We start from the raw sequence: 17,957 nt of genomic DNA on the forward strand, positions 1-17,957 counted from the left end.
ACACAAATGGCCTGACCTTTCTCCGCCTAAAAACCTGGGCAGACTCAGTGAGTGTCAAAGCCCCACTGAAGCAGGTCCTGCCCCATAAGGGTGTCTCCAGCACAGAAGCTCTTCCATTGTAGACACAACTGGTCCTCACAGCCAATTGGCCTGGAGGTCAATTCCCACCCAGTGATACCAACAGCAATCAAGGCTTAACTACAACAAGACTGTGCATACAACCCACAAAGGGGTGCACCAAGAGCGTCCACCTCAGGTGACTGAGGAGGCTGAGCCACTGGGCCATACAGGACACCTAGCACACAAAGCCACTCTATCAGCACAGGGAAGCAGTCAAAATGTGGAGACACAGAAACAGGTCACAAATGAAAGAAATGGAGGAAAAGAAACTACTGGATATACAGTTCAAAACCACGGTAATAAGGTTTTTCAAGAATTTTCTAGAAACCTCTGAGAAATATAGTGAGACCCTCAAGGATATGAAAAAGGACCAATTAGAAATTAAGCATACACTGATTGAAATAAAGAATAATATACAGAGATCCAACAACAGAGTAGAGGATCCCAAGAATCAAGTCAAAGATTTGAAATATGAAGAAGCAAAAAACACCCAACCAGAAAAGCAAAAAGAAAAAAAGAATACAAAAATATGAAGACAGTGCAAGGAACCTCTGGGACAACTTCAAGCGTGCCAACATCCGAATTATAGGGGTGCCAGAAGAAGAGAGAGAGCAAGATATCGAAAACCTATTTGAAGAAATAATGACAGAAAACTTCCCCTACTTGGTGAAAGAAATAGACTTACAAATCCAGGAAGTGCAGAGAACCCCAAACAAAAGGAATCCAAAGAGGACCACACTAAGACACATCATAATTAAAATGCCAAGGGAAAAAGACCAAGAGAGAATATTAAAAGCAGCAAGAGAAAAACAGTTAGTTACCTACAAGGGAGTACCCATATGACTGTCAGCTGATTTCTCAACAGAAACTATGCAGGCCAGAGGGGAGTGGCAAGAAATATTCAAAGTGATGAATACCAAGAACCTACAACCAAGATTACTCTACCCAGCAAAGCTATCATTTAGAAGTGAAGGTCAGATAAAGAGCTTCACAGATAAGAAAAAGCTAAAGGAGTTCATCACCGCCAAACCAGTATTATATGAAATGCTGAAGGGTATTCTTTAAGAAGAGGAAGAAGAAAAAGGTAAAGATAAAAATTATGAACAACAAAGTGACAACAAATACATATCTATCAACAAGTGAATCTAAAAATAAAGTGAATAGAAAATCTGATGAACAGAATAAACTGATGAATAGAATAGAATCAGGGGCATAGAAAGGGAGTGGACTGACATTTCTCGGGGGAGAGTGTGGGGTGTGCGGGAAGAGACTGGACAAAAATTGTACACCTGACAGTTTGCAGCCGGGAAAGGCAGAGGACTCCTGGAGAAAGGGGACTGTTGGAGATTGCCGGACCAGGCTCCCCTAACCAGGCAGCCTCCACTGCTGCTGAAATCTCTCTTGGAGCGGCCGGCTCAGCTGCAGAGACCACGCCATCTTGAGTGGCTGTTATTGGAAGCATATACATCCAGAGACATTGAAATCATGGCACCCAGGGACTAACTACGAACCCAGGAACACCAGATCTCAAGCAGCACGAATACATGGACTCAGACGAGTCATGCTCCTCCTCATGGAAAGGTCAGATTTCACCTAAAGGTGAGGTTTGTAATTCAGGTTGGAGAGAGGAATGCATGTGGGGGAAGTCTGCACCCCACAAATTCCACAGCCGTTGGGGCCAGCGTGATCTACGAATGTGGAAGGGGCCCCGCAGGGCTGCTGGCAGAAGGGAACTCTAAAAATCAGCCCATAGCTGGACTGGGTGCAAAAAGGCAGCCTCGAATTTTGCCAGTGTGCCAGCAGCTTAGTGCCAAGGGAGAGAGGACGTGCGGAAGAGACTTTGGGAGAACTGCGCACAGAGCTGGACAGTGGAGGGTTGCTAGGTCGTGCAGCTACTCAGGCTCTTTTTATTTTTCCTCTTTAAATCTTTGCATTTGATTATTGAACCCAATACATAGGATCGCCCAACGGGGGTCACTCACAGAGACTGCAGGGGAAAGTTGTTTTTGTGGAACCTGGGAATCAGAGCAGGGAGTAATGATCAAGGAACCAGCTCTGGGGCAGGCGACTCTCCCAAACCAGTATTAAGTGCGATACGGAAAACAAAACCTAAATAATGGCTAGAGGCAACTTATAGCCTCAGAAGTCAATCCAGAAACACTGCCACCCAGGGGCTGAACAACAAACTGACTCTTCTGTAAATACAAATAAAGGCAGTCTGGGAAACCAAGAAATACTGCCTGCTTTAAAATCGGGACTGTGATTTACAACACGGAGGAAAAGTGTATCACGGGGAACTTCAACACTCTCTTGAATACCTGACAGGACTAAGGCGTGCTAAACAGAAGAGAAGAGGAAGTGAAGGACCTTCACTACTGCACATTTTAATTTTTTTCACCTTTTACTTAAGAAACTAAATTGTTTTTCTTTTTTCATCACCTGATTTTACCTTTTTAATTACTACATTTTTATTTTTAACAAGTATTATTACTACTACCATTTTACCTTTATTTATAAAGTGCCATTTTATTTTCTCTTTATTTTATTTTGGGATGTGTTCTACATTCTAGTTTCATCTTTCCTTTAGCATCATTTTACTCTATCTCAGCTTTACCTTTATGCCAAAACTCTCTTCCTCACTTTTCCCTTTTTGTTGTCCTGTTTCTCTTACCCTTTTCCTGCTCTAGATTTTCCCTATTCCTTCTTTGTACCCCCTGTTAAAATTTCACCCTACTTATATATCTAATTTCCAATCCTCTGCTCTAAGTCCATATACACTTCTCTCTTCACTTTCTCCACTATCCAAAATTTTTTCTCTCTCCATCTTTTTGTTGTTGTTTGCTTGATTGTTGATTATATTGGTTTTTTTTTTTTTATGCTTGTCTGTGTGATTGTTTTGCTTTTTCTTTTAATTTTTTTTGTTGGTTTTTTTTCCCCAGTTATATTTTGCTTCTGTTTTTCCTTGCCTCGCTTGATATTAGTTGTTGTTTGTAGTTTGCATTCATTTCTAGGTATCTGTTGCTGAAATCTGTTGGGATTAATGACTGTTCTATTGGAGTTTTCTCCCCATATATATAGTTTCTCCCCCTCTTCTATTTCATTCTCTTTCTTTTCTCTCTTACTTTCTTTTCCCTTTTCCCAATTTCATTTTTGCACTCCTTTTTTCTCTTTTTTTCCTTTTCTCTTCTTTCTTCCTTATCCCCTAATTCTCTTTGCTCTGGTGGTCACCTTTATTGGGGATTATTTGTATCATGAATACATTTGTGTTCAGTGCCTTGTGTGTTGTGCCTTGTTGTGTTGTATTTTGTGCCTTTAAATCAATGCAGCAGAGAGAGAACTACATAACTAAACACTTGGAGAAGAGAGATCATGGGGAGATAAAGAAACAGCCCGCATATGAAAGAAAAACAGGCATCACCAGAAAAGGAAGTAAACGAAATGGAGGCAATGGAGGCAAGCAATCTGTCAGAGAAAGAATTCAGAGAAATGGTCATAAGGTGGATGAAAAGAATGGAAGACAAATTCAACATTATGTGTAAGAACCAAGAGGAAATGAAGAACCAAGAAGAGCCAAAACCGGTTTGGCTCAGTGGAAAGAGCGTCGGCCTGCGGACTGAAGGGTCCCAGGTTCGATTCCGGTCAAGGGCATGTACCTGGGTTGCGGGCACATCCCCAGTGGGAGATGTGCAGGAGGCAGCTGATCGATGTTTCTCTCTCATCGATGTTTCTAACTCTCTATCTCTCTCCCTTCCTCTCTGTGAAATATCAATAAAATATATTAAAAAAAAAAAGAACCAAGAAGAAATGAAAAATGACATCACTGCTATAAAAAACTCAATAGAAAGCATCAACAGTAGACTAGAAGAAGCAGAGGACCGCATCAGTGAGCTAGAAGACAAGGTAGGAAAAAATACCCAAGCAGAGCAGCTTCTAGGAAAAAAAATAAAAAATTAAAATTAAAAAGCAGGAAGAGAGCCTAAGAGAACTTTGGGACAACATGAAATGAAACAACATCCGCATAATAGAGGTGCCAGAAGGAGAGGAAACTGAGCAAGGAATAGAAAACCTGTTTGAAGAAATAATGACAGAAAACTTCCCTGATATAGGGGGGGAAAAAAACTCATACACAAATCCAAGAAGCTCACAGAGTCCCAAACAAAATGAATCCCAAAAGACCGAAGCCAAGGCACATTATAATTAAATTGGCAAACATCAACGACAAAGCAAGAATCTCAAAAGCGGCCAGAGAGAGACAGAAAGTTACATACAAAGGATCAGACTAGCGACTGATTTCTCAACAGAAACACATCAGTCAAGAAGGGAATGGAATGAAATATACAAAGCCATGCAAAGGAAGGGTCTGAATCCAAGAATACTGTACCCAGTGAGGCTATCAATCAAAATTGAGGGTGAAATCAGGAGCTTCACAGACAGAAAAGGACTACAGGAGTTTATTACCACCAAACCAGCAATGCAAGAAATGCTAAAGGTTCTGCTGTAAAATGAAAAAAATAGGAAACGAAGAAGGAACACAGGGGTAAAGAATAAAAATGGTGACAAGTATCTATCAATAATAACTTTAGCCGAAACCGGTTTGGCTCAGTGGATAGAGCGTCGGCCTGCGGACTGAGGGGTCCCAGGTTCGATTCCGGTCAAGGGCATGTACCTGGGTTGCTGGCATATCCCCAGTGGGAGATGTGCAGGAGGCAGCTGATCGATGTTTCTCTCTCATCGATGTTTATAACTCTCTATCTCTCTCCCTTCCTCTCTGTAAAAAATCAATAAAAATATATTAAAAATAATAATAATAATAATAACTTTAAATGTAAATGGATCAAATGCCCCAATCAAAACACATAGGGTAACTGAGTGGATAAGAAAACATGACCCATATATCTGCTGTCTACAGGAAACCCACCTCAGAAAAAAGACGCACACAGACTGATGGTGAAGGGATGGAAAAAGGTTTTTCAGGCGAATGGAAATGAAAAAAAAATCTGGGGTAGCAATAATTATATCTGAAAAATTAGGTCTCAAAGTGAAGGACATAAAAAGAGATAAGGAAGGCCACTTCATAATACTAAAGGGAGAAATCCAACAAGAAGAAATAACTCTGGTAAACATATATGCACCCAATATAGGAGCACCCAAATACATAAGAGAACTCCTGGAGGAGATCAAGGGAGAGATTGACAGTAATACAATCATAGTAGGGGACTTTAATACCCCACTATCACCATTGGACAAATCCTCTAAACAAAAAAATCAGCAAAGAAACATCAATCCTAAATGACTCACTAGATCAGATGGAATTAATTGACATCTTCAGAACATTTCATGCCAAAACCACGGAATATACGTTCTTCTCAAGTGCACAAGGGACATTCTCAAAGACAGACCATATATTGGGTCACAGGCAAAGTCTCTTCAAATTCAAGAAGATAGAAATCATATAAAGCATCTTCTCAGATCAGAATGGTATAAAACTGGAAATCAACTGTAATAAAAACAATCCAAAAAAATCAAACACATGGAGACTAAAGAGCATGCTATTAAACAATGACTGGGTTACCAGAGAGACCAAAGAAGAAATAAAAAACATCATGGCAACAAATGACAATGAAAACACAACAATCCAAAACCTATGGGACACAGTGAAAACAGTCTTGAGAGGGAAGTTCATAGCTCTACAAGCCTACGGCAAAAAACAAGGAACAACAATAATAAATTACATAACCCTACAACTCAAAGAGTCAGAAAGAGAGCAACAAGAAAAGCCCAGTGTAAGCAGAAGGAAGGAAATAATAAAGGTCAGAGCGGAGATAAACGACATAGAGCCCAAAAAAACAATACAAAAGATCAACAAAACCAAGAGCTGGTTCTTTGAAAGGATAAACAAGATTAATGAACCTCTAGCCACCAAGAAACAAAGAGAGAGGACCCAAATAAACAAAATCAGAAATGAAAGAGGAGAAATAACAACAGACCCCACAGAAATACAAATTGTTGTTAAAAAATACTATGGACAGCTCTACTCCAACAAACTAGACAACCTGGAGGAAATGGACACATTCCTAGAAAAATACAACCTTCCAAAACTTAATCAGGAATAATCTAAAAATCTCCATAGCCCAATAACTATGGAAGAAAGTGAAGCAGTCATCAAAAAGCTTCCAGCAAACAAAAGCCCAGGACCAGATGGCTTTACAGGGGAGTTTTACCAAACATTCAAGGAAGAACTAAAACCTATCCCACGCAGATTATTCCAAAAAATTCAAGAGGAAAGAACACTTCTAAGCTCATTCTATGAAGCCAGCATCACCCTAATACCAAAAGCAGATAAAGACAACACAATGAAAGAGAATTACAGGCCAATGTCCCTCATGAACATAGATGGCAAAATACTCAACAAAATCTTAGCAAATCAAATCCAGCAGTACATCAGAAAGATCATACACCATGACCAAGTAGGATTTATCCCAGGGATGCAAGGATGGTACAATATCCGCAAATCAATAAACATAATATATCACATAAACAACTTGAGAGATAAAAACCACAAAGTCATATCAGTTGATGCAGAAAAAGCATTTGACAAAATCCAACACCCATTTTTGATAAAAACTCTCAGCAAAGTGGGAATATAAGGATCATACCTCAACATAATAAAAGCCATATATGACAAACCCACAGCCAACATCATACTCAATGGGCAAAAAGCTAAAACCATTTCCCCTAAGAACAGGAACAAGACAGGGATGCCCACTCTCACCACTCATGTTCGACATAGTACTGGAAGTATTAGCCATTGCGATTAGACAAGAAGAAGAAATAAAAGGCATCCAAATTGGAAAAGAAGAAGTTAAACTGTCCTTATTTGCAGATGACATGATATTGTACATAAAAAACCCTAAAGACTCCATCAAAAAACTATTAGACTTAATAAATGAATTCGGCAACGTAGCAGGATACAAAATTAACGCCAAGAAATCTATGGCATTTCTATACACCAATAATGAACTTACAGAAAGAGAGACTAAAAAAACAATCCCATTTATCATCACACCAAAAAAATTAAGATACCTAGGAATAAACTTAACTAAAGAGGTAAAAGACCTCTACTCAGAAAACTACAGAACGTTGAAAAAAGAGATAGAGAGATAAAGGAAGACATAAACAGATAGGAGAACATACCGTGTTCATGGATTGGTAGAATCAACATTAAAATGTCCATACTACCCAAAGCAATCTATAGATTCAATGCAATCTCCATTAAAATACCAACGACATATTTTATAGACCTAGAACAAACTCTCCAAAAATTCATATGGAATAAAAAAGGACCCAGAATAGCTGCAGCGATCCTGAGAAAGAACAACAAAGTAGGAGGTATCTCAATACCAGATATCAAGCTGTTATTACAAAGCCACTGTTCTCAAAACTGCCTGGTACTGGCACAAGAACAGACATAGATCAATGGAATAGAACAGAGAACCCAGAAATCGACCCGAACCAATATGGTCAATTAATGTTTGACAAAGGAAGCAAGACAGTCTCTTCAATAAATGGTGCTGGGAAAACTGGACAGATACATGCAAAAAAATGAAACTAGAACACCAACTTACACCATACACAAAAATAAAAATTGTACACCAATGGACAAGGACAGTGGGGGGTAAGGGCAGGGGGTGGGGTTGGAACTGGGTGAAGGGGAGCTATGGGGGTAAAAAGAGGAACAACTGTAATAATCTGAAAATAAAGATTTAAAAAAACAAAATTAAAAAAATAAATGAATTATTTCTGCTCTATCAATCACTGTTAGCAAGTTGTAGCCCATTCATTCATTAGATATCTGCAAAGTCTAGTATAATTACTCTGCCTAAAGCCAGAGGGTTCCAACCTATAACACAATGAGGAGCAATGGTGGCAAACCTATATTACTGAGAGATCAGAATAAGTCATCAGAAAAAATAGAATTTTGACAATGCCAAAGATTTGGTTTTACAAATTCTTGACTGCAAGATTTAATAAACTACAAGAATGAACACCATTTCTGGAAGTATCTAGATAAGAAATGGGTACAATGGCTACTTCTGGTCAGAGGAAATAGGTGAGTGGGGGATGGAGCCTTGAGGGAAACTTTTCACTAAAGGCCATTTTGCCTGTTTTTAATTTTAACCTTGGTGATTATTTCACTTAGCCAAAAAATTAAATTAGAATTTTAACAATATAAACCTAAATGTAAAAAAAAAAAAAAAAGGTGGGTACAATGCTATTTATATAAAATGATTTAAAAAATTCTATTTGTTGTAGTAAAAGTACTGATGTAATCATTGAAACAATGGCATTGAGGACAGTTATTTTGGAGAAGTATGGGAAGGAATGGGTTGGAAGAGAAACATGTGGCAGTTTTATACATCTACAAGGTTTTTAAAATTTCCTAAAATATAGCAAAATGTTTCGATTTGAAAATGCTGGGCAACAAGTATAGTAAGTGTTTTATCCTTTTTAGAAATGCTTGAAATATATAAAGTTTTAAAAAGTATTTAAGCACTTAGCAAAGTAGCTGACACACAACAGCCATCTGACGATGTTACTTCCCAGCCTGTAACACTTCATGTTACCGTAATTTCTAAGACCTACTCGGCTAACTCCGCTTTGCAAGTACTGAGTGTTGCATGGATATTCATTTTGAAAGTTGAAAGGGAATACTGCTCCTGTTAGGAGAGAAAAAAAACAAACCTGTTTTAAATATCTATGTTTTCAATAAATGATATACTATCACCTAAAAACTTTAATTGTCCAGGATATTCTAAGCACTGTTTTAAAATGTTTTTTGATAGTTCATTTATTCAACACTATACAATATCAGCCACTGTGTTCGACAAGGTATATAAGTGTGAAAAGAGTTCAGAGATAAAAGGGGCCACAGTCTATTTTAAAGCACAAGCTCATAAATGAGGACAGTAAAGAGTAAGTCCTATGAGATGTTACGAGAAAAGGCCAAGGGAGAGCTGGGTGGGCTTTGAGACATCAAGGAAGTCTTCACAAAAGAAAATAATTTAATCTGGGTTTTAAAGAAAAATATTTCTTTGGGGACGTGAAATAGACAAGGAATGCAGAAGTATGTTGAGAAAAGCTAAAATAATTTCTGATTTACTAAACTTTGCCTAATAGAACCCCACTCTTGTCTGGATCTTAAAAGGATATAATTCAATGAGGAATCAGGGCTCCCTGCCCCCCCCCCACCCCCCCACATTGACCCCTGCAGTGGCCTTGGAGGGAAGGGTCAGTGACCCTGAATCTGCACAGGGGACAGGGTCACAGAAAGGAGCTGCTGACCATGGCTGTGTTCTTCCCTGCAGTTGGGTATATTTTTTTAAAGGTTAATTCTCTCTCCAGCATGACTGCACTGCAGTGATCATAATCACAGCACCAATTTACACTGAGCCATTTTGCCCAGAAGCCAGTTAACCATGAAAAATACACAAAGTTGCTCTCACATCAGGTTTATTATTGCTACTTTTGTTGGTCTGGTAGACTATTAAGAATTCTTTCCTTTGGTAATACTTTTAAATTCTTCTGAGGAGATCATTAGTTTTCAGCACTTCTTTAATATTCACCATAAACAATTACTTTATGTATAATTTAGCCTTTTAAATGCTAATCAGCCATTAACCAATTAATATTTAAAGATGTGTGCCTGACAGGACTCACCAGAGGGAGAAGTCAGATGACGAACAGGTCTTGCTGGTTGAAGCGATTTGCCAATCAATTTTTTTGTTTCCATTATCACCAAGACCTTGAGGTTCCATACTTTAGAAGGGAAACGCGCAATTTTATCTTTTGGACAAGATAACCCATCTGCTTCATCATCTATGCAAACAGCCGCGCGCTTCCGGTGAAGGCAGCTAGTGTGCGAGCGCGGGGCGAGGGGCACGAGAGCCGCGCGCGGGGAACCAGGCGGCCCCCCACCCTCCCCGCGCCTGCGCCTGGGCGCCCCCTCACCTTCGGGGGTGTCCTCAGCCCCCTCCCACGAGACGCAGGGCCCTCCCCAGGCGGCTCTGGACCTCGCCCACCCCGTGGTGGCAACTCCCTGCCCGCCCGCACCCGCCTCTCGCAAACTCGTGCATTTGCCTCGCGTCCCAGAGGCGCGTCCCCGGATCCCGCCTCACGGCCCAGCCCGGCTCCCGCCCGAGGGAGGGCGACCCTCCGCGGCGCTGAGTCCGGCCGCCGCCACGCCCGTCCACCCCCCGCCAGACCCCTCCCGTCGCTACGAGTCCGCAACCGCTGCTCCGGGGCTCACCTTCCCCCGGAGGAGCGCGTCCCGCCAGATGGGAGCAGCCGGCGCCGCGGGAAGCCCAGGCTCCCGCCTCCACTTCCCACGCCCCCCCCCGACCCCCTGACCCCCCGACGGCCCAGCGCCCAGGGCGCGCGACCCCGTGGGGCCCGTCCCCCGAGAAGGAGTCACTAGGGCGGAGGGCGGAGGCGGAGGAACCGACACTCCACCGCTGAAGCACGAACCGAGCGGCCCCCGGGCCGCCGCCCACCCGCTCCCATTCGGCCGCGAATCCGCTTCCCGCGCGTCTCCCGCTCCGCGCCCTGGCGCCCGCGGCTGCCCGACGTGGAGCGCCCCGCGCGGGCGGCACGGAGGCTCGGCCCCGAGGGCCTCGGACACGCGGACACAGACGGAGCCGGTGCCCGGACTCCGCCGCCACTGGGCGCACGTCCTCGCGTCTTCACGACCGTCTCGCTCTCCTCTGGCTCCTCCTTCCCGCGGGGCCGTCCTCTCTCACGGACCGGGACCAGGTCGGTGCCGTCGGCCTGTCGTCCAGTCCGTCGGTAACGAAACTGCAGCCGCGGGAACCGCTGTGGCCCCAGATCCGTCAGGACGTGGCCCGGCGCGGGCGACCGAGCGGCTCCGACCCCGCCTCCCGGAGCCGGGCCGGGCCGGGCCGGGGCGCGGGCGCCTCCGCGGCGTGGGCCCCGTTAGGGCGGTTCTCACGGCCTCGCCGGGCCCTCCTCCTCCCAACCCGCTCCTCCCTCTGCCCGCGTCCCGCCACCCAAAGGGCGCCCACCGGCTCCGCCTTCTCGGCGCCTCCGCCCCAGCGGGCGCGGCTTCCCACACCCACCGCCTCAACGTCCGGACTCGGCAGCGGGTCGCCAGCTCAGCCCCGAGGCGGCGGCCGACCGCACCGCTGCCCGTTGGGGAACGGCCTCCGCAGCGCGTCCGGGGTGTCGGGACCGGGCGAGGGCGGCTGGGGGGCACAGGGGCGGGGCCGCGGGCAGCTGGGGTGGGAGGGCTCGAGGGCGGTTCGGGGGACACAGGGGCGAGGCCGAGGGCGGCCTGAGGGGCGCGGAGGCGGGGTTGTGGGCGGGGCCAAGGCGCGGGGCGGGGCGGCTGTGAGGGGCGCGGGGCGGTTGTGGGCGGGGCCAAGGCGCGGGGACACGTGGGGGGCGGGGCCACGACGACCTAGAGAGCCTGAGTGCGGGCTAGGAGGCCTGAGAGGTCTGGGGGCTGGGAGGGGTGCTGAGCGGTGTCCGAGGTGCTGAGAGGCTCGCAGAGCGCGGGGCGAGTCAGCAGGAACAGCCCTGGGACCCCAGGCGCTGCCCACAGTCGCCCCCGCCCCGTCCTGAGCCCTGAGCGGTGCCAGCGAGGAGAACGGCGCCCCGCCCAGGAGTCCAGCGTGCTGCCCTCACCTTCTCATCAGCTGCAGGGCGGGCCCACAGGAGGCGATTCTTTGTCAGGCAGTTAGCCGTCCTAGGAAAAACAAAATTATTCGAGGCAACTCCGTCCAAATCGAACCCTTTATTGTCATTCTTTGCAGGTTGATGCCCTCCCTGGGACAGATGAGGGCTGCAGGACACGCCCTCCAGAACTCTGCCAGGCGGCTTTCTGCAGGAAGAGGGGTGAAATGAGCAGGTGTGTGGGTGGGCATGGGACAGGAGCGGTGCATGAATCGCATTTTGAACCTTTTACAGGTTGGTTTTTGGTTTTGTGTTTAATATTTGAAAGATCACCCTGTCAGCAGTAGGAAGGGTGGATTTTTGGAGAGGGCATGGCAATATTAAACCTGGCACAGAGAGGCTTCCTTGGAGGTGTTTGCAATAATTGCAGGAAGGAACAGGTCAGGGAAAGTTGGGAGGTGAAATCAGTGGAGTCTAGTGACAGTGGATGGAAGGTGTGAATGAGAGAGAATGGAGGGTGACTCCTGGGTTTCTCATATAGGAGAACAAGTGAGTAATTAGCTGGTGGTGACATAGCAACAGGGGATGCAAGAGGAAGAACAGGTTTGGGGAAGGAAATGAGTTCAGTTTGGGACTTGTAAATATCTACACTAATAAAAGAGAAGCATGCAAATTAGCATCACTCTGCTATGCCCACCAGCCAATCAGAGTGACTATGAAAATGAATCCAACAAAGATGGCAGTTAATTTGCATACACAGGTACAGAGTGAAGACTGAAGACTTCTTCGCTGCGGCGAATCTTCATGCAACGGGCCTCTTGTATAATAATAAAAGGGTAATATGCTAATTAGACCAGACGTCTTCCAGACATCATTCCGGATGTCCTTCCTGACGAAGCTGGGGCCAGAGAGAAGCCAGCTGGGTTCCGGATGCCTGCAGGTGACCCAGGGGAAGCCAGCCCGGGTCCCAGGGCCGGAGGGAAGCCGGTGCTGGCAGCTGGGGGAAGAAAGGCCTCCTCTTGCATGAATTTTCATGCATCAGGCCTCTAGTGACATTATAATAGGATATTTAAGTTGAGGTGTCTGTCCTGCCAGTGTGGCTCAGTGGTTGAACATGGACCCAGCAACTGAGAGGTCATGGTTCGATTCTGGTCAGGGTACATGCCCAGGTTGTGGGCTCGATCCCCAGTGTGGGGCATATACAGGAGGCAGTGGATCGATCAATGTTTCTCTCATTGATGTTTCTCTCTATCCCTCTCCCTCTCTCTCAAAAAATCAGTAAAAAACATATTGAGGTGTCTAAACAGCTATTTTATATATATAAGTGCAGAAAATATATACCCAAGCAAGGATAACAAATACATACACATACATGTCATAGGCATATTATAGATAAATTGAAACATTGGGGAAGGTTCGTTGATTAAGAAAACTTACATGTTCTCCTGGGAGAAGATGCCACCTAGGCTTTCATAGCCAGAGCCGAGCAGTCTGTGCTGGCTCAGAGCTTTGAAGGACAGGCCCATGGTGTTGCCGGTCAGGAATGGCCTCCACAGCATGTCCGGGGGTTTTGTGAGGGGCTCAGGCAGCTGGTGACTTGAGTTGAAGACAGTGCTCACTTACTATTCTAAAAATCCTAGGGTCTTGAAGAATTGTGCTACATGTCCTCTGCTTTTGCTGTATACATGGAACATCAAGCCTGGATGACAGCACACCTGTTGTAAGTAACATGGTTGCTGAAAATTTACATCCACAGCCCTAGCTGGTTTGGCTCAGTGGATAGAGCGTTGGCCTGCATACTGAAGGGTCCCAGGTTCGATTCCAGCCAAGGGCCACATGCCTGAGTTGCAGGCTCGATCCCCTGTAGGAGGCGTGCAAGGAGGGAGCTGATCAGTGATTCTCTATCATCATTGATGTTTCTATTTCTCTCTCCCTCTTCCTCTCTGAAATCAATAAAAATATATTTAAAAAAGAAAGAAAGAAAATGTATGTCCATAGCTGAGACCTACTGCTCAGAATAATAAAATATTCCTTTCAAAATATTCCTGCTCACTAACAAGGCACATGGTCACCCAAGAGCTCTGATGGAGATGTACAAGGAGATCGATGTGGTTTTCATGACTGCGAACACAACATCAATTCTGCAGCCCATGAATCAAGGAGTACTTTCAACTTTCAAGTCTTATTATTTACAAAATACATTTTGTAAGGCTACAGCTGCCATAGATAGTGGTTCCTCTGATGGATCTGGGCAAAGTAAACTGAAAACCTTCTGGAAAGGATTCACCATTCCAGATATCATTAAGAACATTCATGATTCATGGGAATAGGTCAAAATATCAACATTAACAAAGTTTGGAAGAAGTTGATTTCAACCCTCATAGATTCCTTTGAGGGGGTCAAGACTTCAGTGGAGGGAGTAGCTGCAGATATGAAGACATCAAGAGAACTGGAATTAGAGCCTGAATATGGGACTGAATTGCAGCAATTTCATGATAAAAGTTTAATGGATGAGAAATTGCATCTGAAGAATAAGCAACAGCAGTGGCTTCTTGGGGAGGAATCCATTTCTGAAGATGCTGTGAAAATTGCTGAAATGGCAACAAAGGATGTAGAATATTCCAAAACTTAGTTGATGAAGCAGCAACAGAGTTTGAGACGATGGACTCCAATTTTGAAAGAAGTTCTGTGGGTAAAATGCTGTCAAACAGCCTTGCATACTGCAAAGTCGCTCATGAAAGGGAGAGTCGGTCTCTGCAGCAGACTTCAGTACTGTCGTATTTTGAGAAGTTGCCAACCTTCAGCAGCCACCACGTCAAGGCACGGCCCCTCCATCAGCAGGAAGATCGGGACTCGCTGAAGGCTATGGTCAGCGTTTTATAGCAATAAAGAATTTTTAAATTAAGGTATGTTTATTATACATTGTTTATTAGACATAATGTATTGTGCATTTAATATCTATAATAGATCATAAACTTTTATATGCCCTGGGAAAACAAAAAATTTGAGTTACTTGCTTTAATGTGATACTCACTTTATTGTAGTGGTCCAGAACCAAGCAAAAAAGTGAAACACAGAATTTATTCTTGTATTATTATTTATTAACTAGTGGCCCAGTGCACGAAATTCGTGCACGGGAGGAGGGTGTCCCTCAGCCCAGCCTGCACCCTCTCCAATCTCTGACCCTTTGGGTGATGTTGACTACTGGTTTAGGCCTGATCCCAGGATGTCTGACTGCCGGGATCGGGTCTAAACCGGCAGTTGGACATCCCTTTCACACTCCTGGACTGCTGTCTCCTAACCACTCACCTGCATGCCTGCCTGATTGCCCCTAATTCGTGCACGGGAGCGGGGAGTTCCTCAGCCTGGCCTGCACCCTCTCCAATTTGGGACCCCTCAGGGCTGCTGGCACCTCACTGCTCACCTGCCTGATGGCCTGATCCCCCTAACTGCTCTCCCCTGCTGGCCTGATCCCTCTAACTGCTCTCCCCTGATGGTCTGATACCCTTAACTGCTCTCCCCTGCTTGCCTGATCACCTCTAACCGCCTCTGCCTCAGCCCTGCCACCATGGCTTTGTCCAGAAGAACGTCGGAACCTCGTCTGGAAGATGTTCAGTCTAATTAGCATATTACCTTTTTATTAGTATAGATGCCACCTTGCCTAAAAATGCAGGTTGTTAGCAGGTTTTCCCATCATGGAAGGAGAGCCCGCAGTAGCATCCTGGGTTCTGACCAGGGCTTATGCACTCGTACTTTATCTCAGCAGATGAGATTCCTGGAAGACTCTTGGATGTACCTTGAACATTTCTATCTATTTTGCCAAATCATCCTCCAAAAGTGTTGAACCACTTTAAACTCCCACCAGCAACCATGCATGTGCCCTCTGTCCTACTTTGATGCCAGTATCATTGATTTCCCCCTAGAAGCTTCCCTCCCCTCAGCCGGGACTGCTTGGCACTTGAGCCAACCTCACTGTTCAGCCTGGGACTTGATTTCCCGAGACAGAATTATGAAGGAGGAAAAATAGTTTTCCTCTACCTTTCTGAGTTCTTAGCAGAGGCCCTTGTAATGAAAGGCAGATTACCAAGAGAAAAACTAAAGTTCATTAACATGTGTACCTTGTATATATGTGGGAGATCCCAGGGAAAAATGAATAACTTCCCAAAGTGGCTTAGAATCCAGATTTAAATACCTTCTTCCTAGGGAAAGGGGAGGGGATATGTAGGCCCCTTAGAGGAGAGTACATGATTTTTAGGAAAGATGAATGGGGGTGGGGGAGATAGTTTGTAACAAAGTTTGGGTGTGATGTCAACTTCTAGTCTCCTGTCCTGTGACAGGAGTCAGTCTTCACTGGCTGATAGCACTTTTCCCATCAAGGGAACCTTTTGGGGGGTCCGATTTTAGGCAGAGGAGACTTCAGTGAAAACCTCTCCTTGCATTTGCTGTTTTTCAAGCATCTGCAGGTCAATATCGTCAATATAACATCATGGCATATGTTGGGGTGGTCTGTTCTCTGACCTTCAGAATAAACCCAACAAAAGCTTGTTTCCTCTCTCAGATAATTTGCCACAGTAGCCTTATTCCCTGGAGACAGTATTCTGACCAGACCTTCCTGGGAGTGATCATAACATACCCTGTGCTTGTAGAAAGGCGTGGGCCATATCACTAAATAATCAGGGTCAGTTTTCTCATCTTGTGGAAAGGGAGATAAAGTTATGATAGTTTATCTCCCTTTCCACAGGTTTCCTGCCGGTTTGTGTGTCTGCTGCAGCCCCAGTGGCCCCAGCGCCTCTGCGGCCTTGGGGTTAGGGGCTGCTGGCTGCCAGCCCCCCTGCAGGCTGTGTCTGTGCTCCTCTGACCCCAGCGCCGAGGTGGGGCTTGGGGCTGCTGGGTGCTGGGCCCCGCTGCAGGCTTGTGTCTCTGCTCCTCTGGCCCCAGCGTCCCCAGCAGCCCCAGCAGCCCCAGAGCCTCCTCGGCCACGGGGCTTGGGGCTGCTGGGTGCTGACCCCCCTGCAGGATGTGTCTTTGCTCCTCTGACCCCAGCGGCAAGGGGGCGCTTGAGGCTGCTGGGTGCCGGCCCCCCTGCGGGCTGTGCCTCTGCTCCTCTGACCCCAGCCCAAGGTGGGGCTTGGGGCCACTGGCTGCCGGGACCCCCGAGGGCTGTGTTTCTGTTCCTCCTACCCCAGCGCTGAGGCAGGGGCTTGGGGTGGCTGGGTGCTGGTCCCCCTGCGGGTTGTGTCTCTGCTACTCTGACCCCAGCGGCCCCAGCGCCTCCGGGGCCATGGGGCTTGGGGTGGCTGGGTGCTGGTCCCCCTGCGGGCTCTGTCTCTGCTCCCCCAACCGCAGTGCGAGGCGGGGCTTGGGGCTGCTGGGTGCCGGCCCCCCTGCGGGCTGTGTCTCTGCTCCCCCAACCCAGCTGCTCAGGCGGGGCTTGGGGCAGCTGGGTGCCGGCCCCCCTGCAGCCTGTGCCTCTGCTGCCCCAACCCCAGTGCTGAGGCGGGGCTTGGGGTTTCTGGGTGCGGGCCCCCCTGTGGCCTGTGTCTCTGCTCCCCCCCCGCCCCCCCCCCCCCCCCCCAGCGCTGACCAAGCAGGCCCAGAGGCCCTCCACCAGCGGGTTGAGGCAGAACGCCTGCGTCCTCACCAGGCTTCGCTCTGCCACTTGGAGCCTATGTATGCAAATTAGCCATCATTTTGGCTGGCAGTTAATTTGCATATCATGCTAATTAGCCAATGGGAAGGGTAGCGGTCGTACACCAATTACCATGTTTCTCTTTTATTAGATAGGATCAGTGTATTATTTTCCATACAAACAACTATAAACCTACCTTTGCCCCACCCTATAATCAAATGAGATTTCAAATGAATAGGAAAATAATGGATTATTTAATATATAATGCTATTACAATTAGTTAACCAATAAGATAAGAAATAATTTAGATTCTTATTTCATACCTTACATCAAGTATGTTATAAATAGATATAAAATCTACATTTTTAAAATGAAGCCATGAAAATACTAGAAAAAATAAGTGAATATTATATATAAAGAAATATATGTTCTTAAACATGAAAACTTCAGAATAAGCTCTCAAGGCAATTTTGGAAATTACATCTTATTTTTTTAAAAAATGGACTATAACAAGGTAGTT

General features: G+C 45.8%; 1 protein-coding gene and 1 long non-coding RNA gene across 3 annotated transcripts in view; one reads left to right on the forward strand and one right to left on the reverse strand.

Annotated features, from left to right (window-relative positions):
- The window catches only part of LOC308533379 (uncharacterized protein C8orf88), a 32,450-nt gene extending 21,104 nt beyond the window's left edge, over positions 1 to 11,346 (reverse strand). Inside the window, exons 1-3 of one of the 2 annotated variants that reach the window (XM_081111361.1) lie at positions 11,253 to 11,346; positions 9,838 to 9,936; positions 8,764 to 8,837 (exon numbers count right to left, since the gene is read on the reverse strand). In XM_081111361.1, the coding sequence (XP_080967487.1) occupies positions 8,764 to 8,837; positions 9,838 to 9,910 (147 nt within the window). In that variant the 5' untranslated portion in view covers positions 9,911 to 9,936; positions 11,253 to 11,346. Of the gene's footprint in view, positions 1 to 8,763; positions 8,838 to 9,837; positions 10,159 to 11,252 lie in introns of those variants that run through there. The other variant, XM_081111360.1, reaches the window with a different exon arrangement.
- A 252-nt stretch (positions 11,347 to 11,598) lies between these two features.
- LOC308533380 lies at positions 11,599 to 14,711 on the forward strand. The gene is made up of 4 exons (XR_013997079.1): positions 11,599 to 12,043; positions 12,569 to 12,748; positions 13,449 to 13,528; positions 13,869 to 14,711. It is a non-coding gene; the product is annotated as an uncharacterized lncRNA (long non-coding RNA).
- The last annotated feature ends 3,246 nt before the right edge of the window (positions 14,712 to 17,957 follow it).

The sequence above is a fragment of the Myotis nattereri genome (genome assembly GCF_964212035.1).
Source record: "Myotis nattereri genome assembly, chromosome: 17".
Lineage (NCBI taxonomy): Eukaryota > Metazoa > Chordata > Mammalia > Chiroptera > Vespertilionidae > Myotis > Myotis nattereri.